This window comes from Apium graveolens, chromosome 3 (genome assembly GCF_009905375.1).
Source record: "Apium graveolens cultivar Ventura chromosome 3, ASM990537v1, whole genome shotgun sequence".
In the NCBI taxonomy this organism is placed as follows: domain Eukaryota; kingdom Viridiplantae; phylum Streptophyta; class Magnoliopsida; order Apiales; family Apiaceae; genus Apium; species Apium graveolens.
Window position 1 is genome coordinate 49,205,332 of NC_133649.1, and position 18,458 is coordinate 49,223,789.

The 18,458-nt window shown below is 33.2% G+C and overlaps 2 protein-coding genes across 2 annotated transcripts; both read left to right on the forward strand.

Moving 5' to 3' along the window:
* The first annotated feature begins 4,168 nt into the window (after positions 1–4,168).
* LOC141712257 (SWI/SNF complex subunit SWI3C-like) lies at positions 4,169–12,759 on the forward strand. Its single transcript, XM_074515125.1, has 8 exons — positions 4,169–4,308; positions 4,451–4,939; positions 5,406–5,941; positions 8,460–8,814; positions 8,898–8,971; positions 10,877–11,009; positions 11,096–11,235; positions 12,155–12,759. Exons 1-8 carry the CDS (start codon positions 4,290–4,292, stop codon positions 12,428–12,430), a joined length of 2,022 nt encoding a protein of 673 aa, XP_074371226.1. The 5' UTR covers positions 4,169–4,289; the 3' UTR covers positions 12,431–12,759.
* A 2,826-nt stretch (positions 12,760–15,585) lies between these two features.
* LOC141714199 (uncharacterized) lies at positions 15,586–16,743 on the forward strand. Its single transcript, XM_074517731.1, has one exon. The coding sequence runs from the start codon at positions 15,586–15,588 to the stop codon at positions 16,741–16,743; it is 1,158 nt and encodes a 385-aa protein (XP_074373832.1).
* Positions 16,744–18,458: the final 1,715 nt, after the last annotated feature.

Consider the following 18,458-nt stretch of genomic DNA (forward strand, 5'->3'; position numbering starts at 1 on the left):
ATAAGAAAAATATGTTAATGGTAATCGTACATCATCGTTACTAATTGGTCTTTTGACACGTGAATACTTGTCATTATCATTATATTAAAGAAGAAGAGAGAAAAAGGAAAAAGTATATAAATTTAGTAAAAGAATATCTCTCTTGAAGGAGCAGGAGACTAGGAGACTAAGAGTACATAAAATTAAAGTTCCAATCTGTAGAAAATGTTTTACCTTTACTAAATTTTGTTACCAACAACACAAAAAAAAAATAAATGAGATACAGATGGTTAAATTTGTAAGTATTTTGTTTATAGAGATAGTTATTTAAGTGAGAGCTAATATTTGAGGTGAGGTTGCTAACATTTTATGTGTGATAGTATTTATTGGTATTGTTAATGTTTTACTTTAAAGATAGAAATTTATGTTCAAATGATAAAGGTATAAATGTTTTGTAATTTTTTTGTTGAATAAGTTAGTATTTGTAGTAGAACAAAATTTTGTGTGATAGTATTTATTGATATTGTTAATGTTTTTAATTTAAAAATAGAAATTTATGTTCAAATGATAAAGGTATAAATGTTTTGTAATTTTTTTTTGTTGAATAAGTTAGTATTTGTAATAGAACAAAATTTTACCGAGAGATGGCAAATTTTTGGTTAAGTAAGAATTTGGGAGATAATAATCTTTCTTATAAAACAAGCAAATTTTGTGTGAGAGTATATATTTTGTTGGGAAATAGTTAATTTTTTATAAAGTGAATAATAATTTGGAACAAAGAGATGGGAGATAGAAAATTTTAGGTTAAATAAAAATTTGGGAGATAATAATTTTTTTTAGAGTAAATAATTTTGTGAGAGTAAAATTTGGAATAAAGTGGATTTTTTGTTAAGTAAAGATTGGGAGATTGTAAATAATTTTTAGAGTGAAAAAATTGTTCCCGAAAATAGAAATTTTTTATATAGATAAATATTTGCAAGTAAAAGTTGTTGAGATAGCCAATTTTTTGAGAGGATAGGAAAATACTTTTTGAGAGAAAACAATTTTTTTGCAAGTAAACGAAAAACAATTTTTAAGGAAATATTTTTGGTTCACCAAGTATATATATTGTAATGTAGCCCAATACTTTTATTTCTGTGATAAAATAGTTTGAAATAATTTTTAAGATAGAATTTTTTCGAGGAAGGAAATTTGAATATATATTTTTTGATTTGGAAGGAAAATTGGTCATTTACACTCAATTAAAAAAATGCACTATAATTTGCCGTACCCATTAAATTATACACATGTCTTTACATTTGTTTACTAAATTTTTAATTTTTTTTACACTAATTCTTTCTCCTCCTTAATTATCTTCTTCGGCTAAACTAAGAGCATTTTTGTTAAATTTTTACATTAATTATCACCGTTTAAATTTTATTGAAATTAGAATGTTCAAAACATGTACCTTAGATGATTGAGTGTATAATGCTGCTATATAATTTTATTAGCAATCTTCTGGGGTCAAATGAAAATTTTTTTGAATGAAATATTTTTGGTTCATCAAGTATATATTAAATTGTATTGTAGCCTTATGCTTTTATTTTTGAGAAAATATTTTGAAATAATTTTTTCAGACATAATATTTTAAGATAAAAAAATTTGCATTTATATTTTTTGATTTAAAGTAAAATTGGTCATCTACACTACTAAAAAATGCACTACAATTTGACATGCTCACACATATCTTTCCTTTTAAAAAAATAATTATTTTCTAAATTTTAAAAATATTCATTTTTTACTAATTCTTTCTCCACCTCGGGAATAGACTTTTTGTTATATGAATTGTCACGTTTAAATTTTATTGGAATTACAAATTTCAAAACATGCACTATCTTAAATGATAAGAAATTTATTGAGTGTATAATGCTGTTACATAATTTTAGCAATCTTCTTATATCAAATGACAACCCTATATGATTAATTAATAAATTAATAACCTCTTTAAATTAATAATTAATAATTTTTTGTGACCCCGAACCGACCCTTTATATTAAATTAATAATTCGTTAAATTTATAAGAAATATTTTTTATTAATGGATATAAGTCCCATATAATATATAAATTAATAATTGAATATTATATCAAAATTATATATTTATAGGGTGCACTTTTATATATTAAGCTTTGTTTCTTTTTAAAATTGATGTCGTATGCTTCGACTTTGAATCTTTTTTTTTTTACTCAAAACTTTGAATCTTTAATGGATGGAACTCTAGCGTACTACATTTATTTTGAGAGACTGGATTGTGTACTATTATTTTCATCAACTTCATCTTCTTTCTTATTTCCCAAGATACATCATCCAACAATTTACTAAATTCATAAATATTTTTAATGTTATTTTAAGTATTTAGTAGATCAAAATAAATTATTATTCTGAAAATTATATATGTTATAAAATTTTAAATAATATATCTCGATAAATTATTAATATATCAATAAATTAATAAATTATTAATTTATCCATATAATAATATTTTGATCAATTAATATTTTTTCATAATTCCAAAGTTATTAATTTATCGAGGTTTTACTGTATTTGTTCCCCACTTCTTTCTCTCTCCCGGGGTCATGCGGTTTGAACATTTATAAGTACGTGTGTTGTAATTTGTAAATGTGATTAAAGACATGCATTTTAATTTTGAATTATTATGATGACATTATTTAGTTGTGTATGATAAAACATATATAATAAATCATTGTTTTTTAAAAAAGGTAAGAGTTCTAAATGAGGTGACATATACAGTTACTTAGATTAAAAATATGAAATTATAATTAATAAGAATGACATGCATGTTAAAAAAAAGTGACATAATTGTAATATAAAACTAGGTATTTATAATTTCATACCTCAATTTCTCCCTGAATTAGACAAGACATGTAATATAAAATCTAAGTATATCATCCCACACCTCAATTTCTGCAGAGAAATTTTAGTTTTTTTATTCTATTTAATTTATGATTTTAAAATTTTTGAAATATCTATTTGTGTAATAAATTATGAGTAAGTCTTTTTAATTTTTTATATATTGAATAAATAGATTTTCTTAATAAAATAATATTTATTTGAAAGTTAATGAATTGTAATAAAATAATGTATTTTAATCGGAACAATGCTGCAAGCTTGCATTGTATATGTAAAAATTGAAACATCTAGTTTATTTGATTGACGTGGACAGACCCGTCAATCGAGCGAAATTCGATCCGACCCGATCCGATCCGAGGCCATTTTAGTGGATATGGATCAACCTATTAAAAATCCGATCCCATAAGAAAAATCCGATTTTAAATGGAGCGAATATGAATTTAGGTCGATCCGATCCGTTAATAATCCGATCCGGTTTATATTTATTTATAATGTAATAAAAATATTTTTTTAATAATTCTAATTTTAAACGTATTATCCTCGAGTGAAGTCCCATTATCTATATTTCGTTCGGTTCAGGCTAGTCCATTTCTATAACCCTGGTTCTTTTACCTTTTAAAACCGCATAAAAGTCTCAATTCATATACTACTTTTATTTATAAGTCAAGTCCCTTTATCCTCGAGTCAAGTCCCATTATTCTCGAGTCAAGTCCCATTATCTATATTTCGTTTAGTTCGATCTATATAGTCTAATCCATTTCTATAACCCTAATTCTTTTACGTTTTAGAGCCGCATAACCCAATTCTCAATTTATATAACAATTTTAATTTTGTAATATCAATTTTTTTCATTCTTAGAGTTAAAATACTGTACAGCCCAATAGTATGTTTGTTTCAAAAAGCGAATTTTAGTTCGTAATTTATCTTTGTACTTAATTATATCTTACTAGTATTTTAATATTTTTTGAAATTGTCAATTTTAAAAAGATTTTATAATAATTGAAGTTAAAAAAATAAATATATATAAATGAAGTGGATATTCGATCCGAAATCCGTGATCCGCACAGATCCGAATATGGATCGACTTATACAAAATCCGAACGCGATCCGATCCCAATCCGAATCAAAAAAATAAATGGATATGGATACGAATTTAGGTCATGCCGGTTCGATCAAAACCCGATTCATCGACAGTGTTGACGTGGATGCCTGAGTCACACAGTTTGGACATTTTAATTTACCAAGGTTTCTGACTTTTGAGGCACCTCTTTCAACAAGTAAATTACAACCTGCTCAAAACACCCCCCACACAGGCGCACACACTCACACACACACACACACACACACACACACTGTTTCTGCTTGATCTGACCTATCTTCCCACATTTCCGAACATTTCCGATGCCAGCTTCCAGCTCAGGTCTCTCTCTCTCTCTCTCTCTCTCTCTCTCTCTCTCCCTCCTTCCCCTCTCTCTCTTTACATACACATCTTATATATATGTACAACCTAAATATTTGTTGCACAAATTTAACTTAAACTTACCATTCAATTCCCCCCACAGACACGCTCAACAGCGGGAACAAACGCAAGCGAGAGTCACTGACCACTCCCCCACACGACGACGTTCCCCAACAACCAGAACACCTTTCCCCCGATTTCATTGAAAACCCAACCAATTTTAACTCTAATAACCACTCCATTAGCTCTTCACCTCATCCAATTAAACCCGAGCTGTTATCCAACACTCGGATTCCTGTATCGGAGTTTCCTCCAGTGTTTAAGCGCAATGTGCAACGGCCACATTTGTCCGTGATTGCCATTGTGAATGCGGAAAGGGGAAATGTTTCCAACTGTGGTGTGAGTTTGGAGAATGTCTCGTATGGTCAGCTTCAGGCGTTATCAGTTATGACTAAAGAGAGTTTGGTTGATTTGGAGAACGGGGAGGGGGATTGTGTTTCATATGTTATAAAGCCTCCCAAGATAATGAAGGGGCAAGGTGTGGTTAAGCGGTTTGGAAATGATCGGAGTCTTGTGGTGCCAATGCATGCTGGTAAATGCTAGATACTTTTTATTTTACAACATTTCAATACATTTGTTTAGTACTAAATGTAGATAGTTAGCAAAAGTAATAATGTAGATTGTTGAATTTGTTTTACAAATCAATTAATTATAATTTGTAATTTGTTTGAATTACTAAACCGAACGTGTTGTGACAGTTTTGTGGACAGTATCAATCTTAGCGTCCACGAGAGTGTGAAACTACATGTTATCATATTATTAGTATTTAGTGTCCAACAAAATGGAACTCAATTGGCATAGATGTATAAATATTGTTCAGATAATAATTCTGTAAAAAAATCAGATCATGCTGGTTCATTCTATATTCATACTGCTTTCTGGACTCACAGAAATTTTTGAGAAATGTACATTGAGGTTGTTCATGTATTTCGTTAGTCATTCTCTAGATAATAGATATAGTATAGAAGAGTTTTTGATGGTTTTCCTCTTTGAAACAGACTGGTTTTCACCTAATAAGGTGCATAGATTAGAGAGACAGGCAGTTCCACAATATTTCTCTGGGAATTCGGTACACCATACACCTAAAAAGTACATGGAATGCCGAAATTGTATTGTTGCCAAGTACATGGATAATCCAGAAAAGAATTTGGCAAGGTCTGATTGTGATGGCCTGGTAATTGGTGTTGACCGTGATGACATGAATCAAATTTTCCGCTTTCTTGATCACTCGGGTATCATTAATTACTGTGCTCCTGCTCTGGATTGTCAAATGCAAGACGATGGGATGTGCCTCAACGAAGATTCAAATGGGGAACTTCGTCTGGCGATGAATCTTTTGAAATCCATCGATAGCTTAATCCAGTTTGATAGGCCTAAATGTCAGCTTAGTGCAGCAGATGCTTATCCGGAACTAAGGGCTCTTGTTCATAGTAATTTTGACCTGGATAGCAAAATTCAGGAGCGATTATTCGAGAACAGGTGCAGTTGCTGTTCTCGACCTCTTCCAGTCAATTATTATCAATCACAGAAAGAGGTGATCTACAATTCCTTTGCATTTCAATATTTTTCTTAATCTTTTTGTTGCTACTGTGTTCAGATAGGCATTTAATTACTTCCCTCTTTAGTTATGCAGACTTTTTAATGTACTTTAGATGCACACTTACTAAAGCTGTTTGGTACATGTATAATTACGGCTGTTTTGTTTGCATATAGCTCCCTTTTGTATCTTATATGGGATATAGGGAAACTAATCCCATTTCTCTCACTTTTGGGAAGGGTGCCTCGTGACATACATAGGATATAATATGTGCACATTTATATTTGGATCAAACTCTAATTTGGTTTTGAACTTAAACTCAGATTTACAATCCGAACTAAGTAACTTACCACTAAGCTAGTTTGTGCGGTCTGCTAGGAACTTAGTAAAATTAAGGAATATGGTACAAATAGATTAAAGGAGAGTCAGATTGCTGGTTATGGGTATTGTAGGATATTTTGGTTTAAATCTGCATCAGTGTTAAATACCGTATATATTTTACTTCGAGTGTAATTAAAATCTCCTTAAGTGTTATGAAGTTCATTTGAATCATTTTTTAAACAGATGATGCAATACAAATAAAAGTACATCTCTTAGACATGTTGTCCTCTTCTATTGGTTGGAATTATTCAAGTAACTATGTTAAAAGTAAAAAGTTACCCTGGTGCTAATATTTAACAGTCGGGACAACAAGTAGTAATCTCTTTAACAAGTAGTAACAACGTCAGTCTACAGCTACTTGGTCATATAAGAAAGTGATTTTGTGAATATGGATGAACTCAACAAATAACAGTAATAATAATGAAATTGAATCCAGCAATAGGTTTTACATGGTATTGTGGAAAAGTTTACCCGACCCGTTTAATTTGGCTAGATAGAGAGAGGGAGAGGGAGAGGGAGAGGGAGAGGGAGAGGGAGAGGGAGAGGGAGGGGGAGAGAGAGAGAGAGAGAGAGAGAGAGAGAGAGAGAGAGAGAGAGAGAGAGAGAGACGTGTCTTCTCTTGATTTTACAAGGCAAACTCTAACTTGTTTGACTACACAGCCTCTGTCTGAGTCTGATACTTGGTGTATGTCATAATCATCTCTTATTACTATATACTTTGTAGACTGTACAGTCTATATTTCACAAATAAATAGTTTCTCATATATTAAGTTGTAAAAGTGTTGAACATTCTAGCATAAAAAAGTAAAAAGTGTAATATATTTATATTTGTTCTTTTAATAATTATTAATTTATCATCATTCTGATTATAATATATTAAATACATAAGAGCTATATCTATTTTTTTAATCATACTATTTATAATAAATATCATTATACTAATATTTAATAATCCTTGATTTAGTTTTATAACATATTATTATTATTTAGGGTATTAGCCCTTTTTATCACAATTTACAGTAAAATGGTTCAAAATATCACAAGTCACGAAGATGGCCCTTTATTTCACAAGAAAACACAAAATTAAGTTGCGTTTTTTAAGAAACGCAAACAGAGAATGCATTGCACAGCTGACAACTCTTTATTTTTAACGCATGTATACAATGCGTTTCTTTGAGAATGCATATGGGACCCACGTTTTTGTATGTTTTTGAAAAAAGATAACAGAAGCAATGCAAGTTTAAGTTGCGTTTGTGATCGGGGACCCACCTATGTGAGTTCCAGTCTTCGAGGAAAGTTAGTGTCTTTCATAAACACATTTTTTTAATGCGTTTTTTTTTGTGATGAAAAAGGCCATATCTGCGGGTTGTGACTTTTCAGGCCATTACACTTGAAATTATGATATATTGGCCCTTTTCTCTATTATTTATCCGGTTTTGTTCTGACTATTAGAAGTATATAGAAAATATATTGTATTTGTTATTCTACTTATTTATATAAATATCAAATAAAAATGTAATAATATCAATTATTAAAATTTTTTAATGTCCAATTTTAGTATATCTGACCATCTAGAACAATACTCTTATACACTCATATATATTTTTTATCCTTAAAAGTACGTTGAATCCACAAATGTACAAAAGAAGGCGGAGAGAGACAGAGAGTGCATGTATTGATTTATAGTAAAATACAAGTTAAGAGTGGAAGGAGCCTCCTCATAAATGAAGAATGAGAAATAAAGATAGGCTCTTAGTGATTTGAGGAGCCATTAAGATTCATTCGGAGCAACATTTTAGGACACTTAAATTTTAGTCAAGTGTCAGTATAGAGAGTGTAAGGAGATGCTCTTATGTATCTTTAGATGGGTTTAGTAGGACTGTAGATGTATATCATTTGTTTCCTAGTCATTGCAGGTGTATATTATGGAAGTGTATTATTCTACGTGTTTACTCCTGTTGACCAACATACAATATATTGGATGCCTAGCTGTTTAGTTGTCGGCTTAGTCCACGATTTAATTGAATTGACGGTCTACAAGTGTTCTTCTGACTCCATCTCTTTTGAATCAAACGTATATCAGAATTTTTGGATTACTTAATTTTTGATGGCTGACCAGCATTTTCTTTAACAGGATGAAGTACAATTATGCATGGAGTGCTTTCATGAGGGGAGATTTATTGCTGGTCACTCAAGCCTGGATTTCTCAAGGTTTGATTCTAGTAAAGATGGAGATCTAACTAGAGAAAAGTGGTCTGACCAGGAAACTCTACTGCTTCTGGAGGCAATGGAAGTTCACGGTGACAATTGGAACGATATTGCAGAGCATGTTAAGACCAAGTCAAAAGCACAATGCATTATTCACTTTCTGCGATTTCCCATGGATGATTCCTCAATGCAAAATGTGGAGGTACCACATATTCCCATTTCTGTGAAATTGTCGAACAATGAAGAGTCCGACAGATTAAACCTAAATGGCCATCATGCAGGTTCTTTTACTAATATAATTGCCCCTTTACTTTCCATCTCATTATCTACGTGTTACCAAATTTGCTTCCTAAAATTTACACAGGCTTGACTCTACAAGACACTAATTCTGAGAGCAGAGTTCCTTTTGCAAACTATGCAAATCCCATAGTAGCCCAGGTAGGTTTCTTATTATTATATTTGACTAAAATCAATGTGCATATCCTCAAATTATACGTGCAGTTATAAGCAGTTAATGTGATGGATGTTTTTGATTTTGTCTTTCAGTTCTTAGGAAAATGATAGCAAAACTTCTGTTTTTCATCCTTCCTGTTAATTTCGTCTTTCTTTTCTTGTATATTTCAATTTTCAGACTTTTATTATAAATGCAACTGACTATCATCTGTCTTTTAGTAGTTCAGTATAATTACTAATAATGCTTGAGCATATAATATTTTTTGTGTACTATCTGTTACTGGGAGTAGAAACTTCTTATTCTTTCTTTAGTGCTGAGGCTGGGCAGTACCGATAGAATTACTATGGGCAGGTCTTAGAGTTAAGACTTAAGAGCTATTAAATTTATACTTAAGATAATTATCGATTATTGTAGTATAAAGGGCTGTGATACACCAGCCAAGCCCAACTATGAAACATATGAGAGACGCAGGTGGCAGGCCCAAGGGTAATCCTACATGTATCCAAATCTTTATACTGTAGTACGTAAATTTATTTCTAATCTGTATTTGCCCGACTCCTTTCCTGTCATCCTTCCAGCATCGTGTTAATTTTCTTGATTAGTCATGAACACAACTTGTAGTTTCTTAGTTTATTCTGGATAAATGGCCATGTGAACAAGATGTAAAAGGCTTATGTTTAAAGGCGGATGAATGATATATGTGCTAGTAAACTGTAAACCTGGTCGTGCTGATGTGCATGGTAATAATAGTTCGTTATTTCCTATTTTTATGGTTCTATAGTTACTGTATCTGTCGTTTGAATAAGAGTGGTATTGAGAACGAAACTTACTGCTACTACTGCACAATCGGGACTACCCTCTTTTCGGAAATGAAAAATCTATGATTAGGATCGTAATTCAAATCACAATATTCCGATTTTGTGCATATGAGGGTTGTCTGCTAATTTTCCACTTTCTATAGACTTGTTATACTCCGGTTATCTATGTTCTGTATCAACATACTTTTAAGCTATCAAGGGCTCAAGCAAGCATGAAGTTTGGAGCATAAATACAACATGCATCTAGACCTGACAATTTTGGATACGACACGACTTACACGACACGAAACGACACGAAAATTTAGTGTTTGTGTTTGCATTTTTAGTACACGACAGGAAAGTACACGAACACGAAAGTACACGGTCAAAATTTAGTGTCAGTTTTGTGTTTAACCTTCAAGTACACGACACGACACGAAGTATACGACATAAATAAATATTATAATTAAATTTTAATATTTTTTATGAATATATGTAGAATTATAATAAATGTATGCATATTTATTTTTAAAATATTATTTAATTTCATTATATTGTATAGATATGAGATCTAAATATATATTTTATAAATTTTTTACCTAAAAAATCTTATATTTTAATTTATATTAATATTATATTTAATATATATTAATATTCAATTAACACGACATACACGACACGAAACGAAAGTACACGAACACGAATCACGAATGTACACGAACGCTAAACATGTCGGTTTTGTGTTTAGCCTTCTAGTACACGAAACACGAAAATACACGACACGAAAGTATACGACACGAACGAATTGCCAGGTCTACATGCATCACACCATTGTTCGTTTTAGAGCTGGAATAGAATAAATAAAAGAGCTTTTCTTATAGTAAATGTGTAGAGGCTTGGTGGTATTGTATTTATTTGGTAAACAATTTCTAATATTCAGTCCAAAAACTATGTTTAAGTTTTGTTGTATCCAAGTTATTCCTAGATGAGATGACACGTGGATAGTTCAAGAATTTTGTTGACCGAGTTTCAGTAGTAACTTCCTAGATTTGTGTGTGTCAATTATCTATTCCTTGCTGTTTTAATACGTAGGTTGCCTTCCTGGCCTCTGCTCTGGGACCAAGAGTTGCTGCAGCCTATGCTCATACCACCTTAATAGAGCTTACTAAGGATGATCAAGTAGCTACTTCTGATTACAATATTACTGAATCAAGTCAACAAAAAGGTAGCCAACCATAAAGAAGTTTTCTAGTCTTTTTTTCCACCAACTACAGTATTTCATAGCAAATTAAGAAACTCATCGTGTTGCAGACAATACTCCATTATCTGATGCAAAACTTAGAGCTGCTTCCAAAGCTGGTCTGTCCGCTGCAGCAACCAAGTCAAAACTATTTGCTGATCATGAGGAGCGCGAAATTCAAAGGCTTTCTGCTAATATCATAAATTATCAGGTACATTTATTGCAAGTTAGTTTTTGTTAAATATTAGTTTACTTGTTTGATTGTGTCGTTATTGTTTTGATAATTGGTCATGACCTTGCTTCCTAGGTCATAACACATTACTGACTTACTCTTTTTCGCTAGGACCTGCTATATATATGTATATACGGGCGTGTATGTGTGTGTGTATAAATATATATTTATTTATTTACATTATATGGAATTGTGGATGGATTTTCCATTGCGCTTGTCTAGGAATGTGTTACATGGTGTCTTGCTGAATGAATAATTGTATGCTTTTAGAGCGCAGATTCATGTCTTACAATTTCTTCATATGCTTGTTATACTTTCGGTCCTTTTTATTACTTTTAAGGGATTGTTTATTCGTATAGTCATTCATTTCTGACACGGGGCTACTTAGGTCTCATTACTACATATAATTAGTCCTGCAAATCTGCAATTAATTTTGGTCTCTCTCTCTCTCTCTCTCTCTCTCTCTCTCTCTCTCCCTCTCCCTCTCTCTCTCTCCCTCTATCATTTTACTTTACAGTTTGAGGTTTTCTGGACGCTTTTTGTTGGTCTAGGCTGAATTCACTTTTAGGAGATTAAAAAGAATTTTATCTAGTACAGAGTTTGTGAACTGATACTGGAGCCATATTTAAACTTTCTTCTACTATGATTTTCTTTTTTAGATCTATAATTATCTCCATTTTAGCTCATGCCAACATCACCTACTGTAATCCTTTGAAGTTGAAAATTTATGATGTCCTTAATATAGAGGAATATTCCTCTCCCACATTCTGAGTGTTTACGTTTTTTTGCCTCCATGTTTATGCCTATCCCTGATTGGAGCATCTTTTTACAAATTACATTTCTGCATCTGGTTCGTTACAATATCTAAGTTACTTGTATATTTTAAATTTTTTTGCAGTTAAAGAGGTTAGAACTGAAGCTGAAGCAATTTACACAACTGGAGACTATTTTAAATAAAGAATGTGAGCAAGTGGACAGAGTGAAGCAGATAATTGCTGCTGAACGTGCTGGTTTGCTCTCAACCCAGTTTGGGCCAGCTGGTGTGGCTCGATCTGCAAGTCTATCAGCTTCTTGTTCTGCCAATAATCAACTAGTTCATCCTCATGTTCTACCCGTGATGTCAAATAGCGCAATGTCGAGACCCATGCCTGGGTATAGATCCGGAGTTGATTAACATTAGAGATAGTTTAGTAACATTTTGGGAAACACCTGTAGACCTGCTTGATATAAACATGCCGAGAGTCTTCAGCTAGCAGAAATTATATAGCTTGATATAAACAGGTCTTGTTACAGTCCTCGGATTTAAACAGTTTTCCGAAGCAGTTGGACATTATCTCCAAAATGCACCTATTTGTAGTTGTTTATTAGTTTCCGGTAGTTGAACATTGTAATTACAAACTTTGTATGGTCTATAGAAAATTGATAGAAAAGAAAGGAGTAGTGCTATATGCATAAAATTTGAAATACAAAAAACTTGCATGACCTGATGTTTGTTTTAATTGAGTTCATGTGAATGTATGATCGATTCCAATCAATACCTACAGCATGTCCACTTTGTGAAAATTTTATATATAATTTTGTGGAAGCTATTCTTAACTAAGATTGAGGAATAGTCATGTTTGTATATTTAAGTTCAATTTGCTCAATACAACTAATATATACATGTAACTAGTAACTGACTCTTCTTCACCCTTTCTACCCATCTTTATCTCTATCTCCATCCTCTCTCTTCATCCAAACAATATTTTTATCATTTGTTTTTAACTTTTTTTTAATAAATATCGGATTTTGTTCAAAAATTCGGTTCTTTTTCATTTCGTTTAATCAAGTTGTTATTTATGTGTTTGATTATCTCGCTTTGTGCGATGTGTCTCGCTTTATGCGATGTGTTGAAAATAGATTTTACGGTATATTGTGAGATCTGAATATCTCGCATCAACAACACTTTCGACAGATTTATAGCTGGTGTCCGGGAGGGGTGCTTTTGGAACGGTAGTGAAAATCGCATGAGCTCACATCTCACAAAATATTTTTGTTCATAACATGAGGGCCCTCTCAGATTTTGCAACTGAGTCCTCTGAACATTGTACTATCCATGGAATTAATGTGAAGGTCAATTGTGAAACTACTGTGTTCGGTGGAGATGCAACTAGATCGCTCGAGAAACCATTATTTTCATTTTTAATTTTTACAATATTTTTATTCAGTCAGTTAAGCAATCCGGAAACAAAGAGGCTAATTATTTAGTTATACTATTTGTTTTTTAACCTGGTTGCATGATCAATTGGAATTTGTCCCGATTGAGTTTTTTTTTGTTATTAATGAAATCTGCTATAAATTTGACAAAAAAAAAGTTCAATTTGCTCACTTTTTCGGTGTGAATATCTTTTATTATAAGGTACGATGGTCGTCCAATAGAGATAAAAACTAGCACAGAGTTTATATTAAAATATAATCAAAACTAAAACAATAAAAAAAATTGAAAACTATTTTTATTAAAATTTAATCAAAAAGTTAAAAACAAAAATATTCATGTAACAGAAATTTAAAAAAGATACCACTCTGTTGGGCAACACGTTTGACAGGCTTTCAAGAACTCCAAACTAATATTAAGCTTGGTGCCCGCGTTTCCCTTTTCCGAACCTCTTTCGGACAGGAAGTGGTTATATTAAATATATCCCCACGCTCTCAATCTCAGAAGCTCTCTTACCCCTCCTGATTAAAGTAGTTCTGTCAAATAGTGTAAGCTATGGCTTATAAGATTGTCAAACGCCGAGGAGGGAAAAACCCGTCCTCATGAAGTTGTCGGTCCATGCCCTGGGAATTGCAAGCCATCCAATGCCCTTCGCATCTCCTTCTTCACCAAAGATGGTAAGAAGGTGAAGAGGAAGAAGATTCCCAAGGGTTTCCATGTTTATTTGACTCTGATTCAGACTTTTATCGGTGATCGAGGTTCTGTTTACGAGTTGTTGGAGGAGGCGAGGGAAGAATACACCAGGAGAAGCGGAGCAGTTTGTAACACCTATGGAGCTCCTCAACTCGATTGAAAGTGTTGAGAAAATGGAGAGAAATAACAAGGTCGAGTGGGACAGAAAGATACGCACTCTTATGTCAATGCGCTGATCCACCCCATAATCACCTTGCTTCCAGACTTTGGTGAAATGAGTACATCTCCTGCTAAGTTCGGATAATTGTCCGTTGTATATTTACAACTACTTGTATCAATAACTTGATTTGTTTTCTTGTTTTTTTTTATATATAATTTCTAGTCTCTAGCCAGAGATCATTATGCCATGGCTCAAAATTCCCCTACTTCAGTTTAGTACAATACAGACTACTGTTTTGTTGTGGGCATTTTTGTGTATGTTTTGGATGATGTCATTAAACTAAGCTTATTGGTCATTGTTTCTGATGCAACTTATCTTTCTTAATTACTGGTCTTGTAGTATTAATTATCCAGACAATGTTAATACAAATATGCAATGTCCTGTTTTGTGGTACTAGTGGTGTATGCATAAAATCTACGAGGATTTAGTTTTTAATCTAAACAAATGATTGCAAATCTAAACAAATGATTGCATAACTATGGTCATTAAACATGTTGGAAGAAGAAGACTGATATTGGTACATAGAGGTTTAGTTTGCATTGATTAATAAGTAAACAGGGCAATTGTTTATCCATGACTGGTAAAATTTGCAGAGGCATACCATGTGGCATGTGACTTAATTCATGGTAATGTGCGTGTTTAGTGTTAATTAAGTATTGCATACAGTGAGAACTGAAGTGACATTGCAGAGCATGTTAAGACCAAGTCAAAAGCACAATGCATCATTTACTATCTGCGTTTTCCCATGAAGGATTCCTCAATGTTAAAATGGCGAGGTGTTAAAGAAGGGTTGACTGCCAACTCAGCACAGCCAGCTGGCTAGACAACTGTGACTTTGACTTTTGTAACAAACTTTTTACAAATTATTATCAGAGTGTATTCTTCAAATTTTAATTGTTAGAAAAACTATTTGTTTTATTTTTCTCTCTCTCCTTCACTCTCTCTCTCACTCTCTGTGTATGTTTATCTTTGTCCTGCTTATTGAATTAATCATGATCAAGCAGTTGCATACTTGATGAAATGAGCTCAGTTTGTAACATGGTATCAGAGCCAGCGATTCTACAGTGTACGGATTGATCTCAAAGTTACGAGAACTGTTAACGATTGATCATCATTGTTATTTTCTTGAGCTCTACAGATCTGTAAGTCTTTAGTGTTCTCTCTTATAGCAGAGTATAATTTTAGCTGATTGAAATCTTCTTATCTTCAAAACTGTTTGTTCATGGCAACGATTGCATCGTCTTCAACATCAACGCTTGGTTCAGGTGTTTTATCAAACACCTTAGATGCTAATCATCCATATTATTTGCATCCATCTGATAATCTTGGTATGCTTGTTACAACTGTTGTGCTGAATGAAGGTAACTATAATCAATGGCGTAGATCCATGGAAATTGCATTATCCTCAAAACTAAAATCAGGATTTATTGATGGATCATATCTTAAGCCTGCTATAGATTCTCCATTAATGATTCATTGGATGAGATGTAATAATATGATAACTTCATGGATCTTAAATTCAGTCTCAACGGAAATACGAAACAGTATAGTCTATATTCAATCTGCTCGTGAGATCTGGCTTGATCTTGAAGTGCGATATGCTCAGAGCAATGTACCCAAACTTTTTCATCTGAAGAAAGAATTAGCTCATCTTACTGAAGGCTCTTTGTCTATATTGTCTTATTTTACCAAGTTTCGGACAATTAATGATGAACTTGATTGTCTGTCCACTAAGCCTAGATGTACTTGTGGATTATGCTCATGTACTGTTAATCTGAAGCTTGATACAGTTGATCAGAATGTACAGCTAATTCAGTTTTTAATGGGGCTTAGTGATTCATTCACTGCCATTAGAGGTCAGATATTGATGATGAAACCACTGCCATCACTAAGTCAGAGCTATGCTATGTTGTTACAAGAGGAGAGTCAGAGAACATCCAATTGTAGTTTGATGAATACTGAGAATGTAGCTATGGCAGTGAAGTCCTCATTTCAGGGGAATAAGAATCAGATCAAGAACAATTATGGACGAAGGTCAAGTGATATTGCTGCTGTGGTATGTGACTATTGTCATATGACTGGTCATCTCAAAGATAAATGTTATTGCATCCATGGATATCCATCTTGGCATAAGCTGTTTGGCAAGCCTAAACCAAAGCCTAAGCTACTACAATCCAAAAGTGCTGTGGTGGCTAATGTTCAACAGGTTTCTTCCACGTCTGATGTGCTTGATGGTGGCACTGTAAGTGTAGGACTTCACTCTTCTGTGACAGAAGGAATGAGTTTGTCTGATACTCAATGTCAGCAACTCATACATTTCTTGCAGAAGTCAATGACTGTGAAGCCTACAAATCATTCACTTGATACTGATTCAACATGACAATGGTCTCCTTTTCATTCTATCAATACAATACAGGTCTCAGGTATGTCTTTAGCTGCTGCAAATCACATAATTGGTACTGATAAAACACAGAATGTACACAAATGGATTATTGACATAGGCGCAACTGATCACGTTACACCATTTAAACACTTGTTAACTGATGTTCAAGATTGTTCTGCTACTCTACTATTACCAAATGGCAATACAGCTAGCATTAGTCATACTGGGAATCTTGTGTTGAATGCTTATATTAATCTCACCAATGTCCTGTGTGTTCCTACATTTTCCTACAACCTTCTCTCTATCTCCAAACTTCTCAAAGATACCAATTATCAAATGAGCTTCTTATCTGATAAGTGTTATATCCAGGATCCTTCTTGGATGAAGGCCCTAGAGATTGGTAAAGAAGAAAATGGTCTATACTTGTTTGATAGTGTTGCTGAGCAGACTTCACTGTTTCCTGCTGTACATAATACTGTTTCTACCACTGATGTTGTCTCTTTTGCTGGTCACGTGAATTCTGTGGATAAATGGCATGCCAGAATGGGTCATATTCCTCTGAATATATTGAAGTTGCTACCTGTTTCTCTTACTGATGATGTCTTACATGACTGTGAGAGTTGCCATCTAGCCAAACAGTCTAGGTTGCCCTTTCCTACTACTTCTCATGTTAGTAAACAACTCTTTGATCTTGTGCATGTTGATTTATAGAGGCCGTATAGGTTTTCAACACATGGCAATTGTAATATGTTTTTAACAATAGTTGAAGATAAATCAAGAGCCACATGGATTTATTTGTTATCTGATAAGGCAACTGTTGCTTCAATATTAAAGGAGTTTGTGCAATACATTGAGAATCATTTTAAAACAACTGTTAAAGCTGTTCGTACAGACAATGGAACAGAGTTTATGAATAAAACTTTACATCATTTTTTTGTGGACAAGGGAAACCTGCACCAGTCCAGTTGTGTGTACTCACCACAACAAAATGGTCTTGTTGAACGCAAGCATCGTCATCTGTTGAATTGTGCACGCTCTTTGCGTCTTCATGCTGCACTACCATTCGTTTTTTGGGGTGATTGTGTCTTGGCAGCGGTATATTTGATCAACAGAACACCTACTCTTACACTTCAAGGTAAATGTCCTTATGAAGTACTGTTTGACACTCAGCCTGAGTATGATCATTTACGAGTCTTTGGCTCGCTTTGTTATGCTACAGCGGTACCTCAACCCAGTGATAAATTTGCTGCACGGGCAATTAAGGGTGTATTTTTGGGATATCCTTACTGTAAAAATGGGTATAAGATTTTGAACCTTGATACTAGACAAGTTTTTGTGTCTCGGGACGTTAGGTTTGTTGAGAATGTCTTTCCATTTAAGGAATTATCTACCACCCCTCCTCAAGTGTTATTTCCTAACTCATCAATCTTTGTTGACACTGATCCACTATCTTCACATTCCAGTATAGAGGTAGTTTCTCCTACTACTTTAGTCACAAATTCTGAACCTGTTGTGTCCAATGATTCTACAATTTCTTTGCCAAACTCTAACACTGGTTCATCTAGTGGTGTTAATTCAGACAATGTACTTACTCGTCCTCATAGGACTCGTACTATTCCTACTCGTCTTCTTGATTATACTGGGCTTCCTTCTCATCTAGTAAGTTCTTGTGCTACTAGTTCCAAACCTGTACTTGAGGCTGAGGTTCTTCA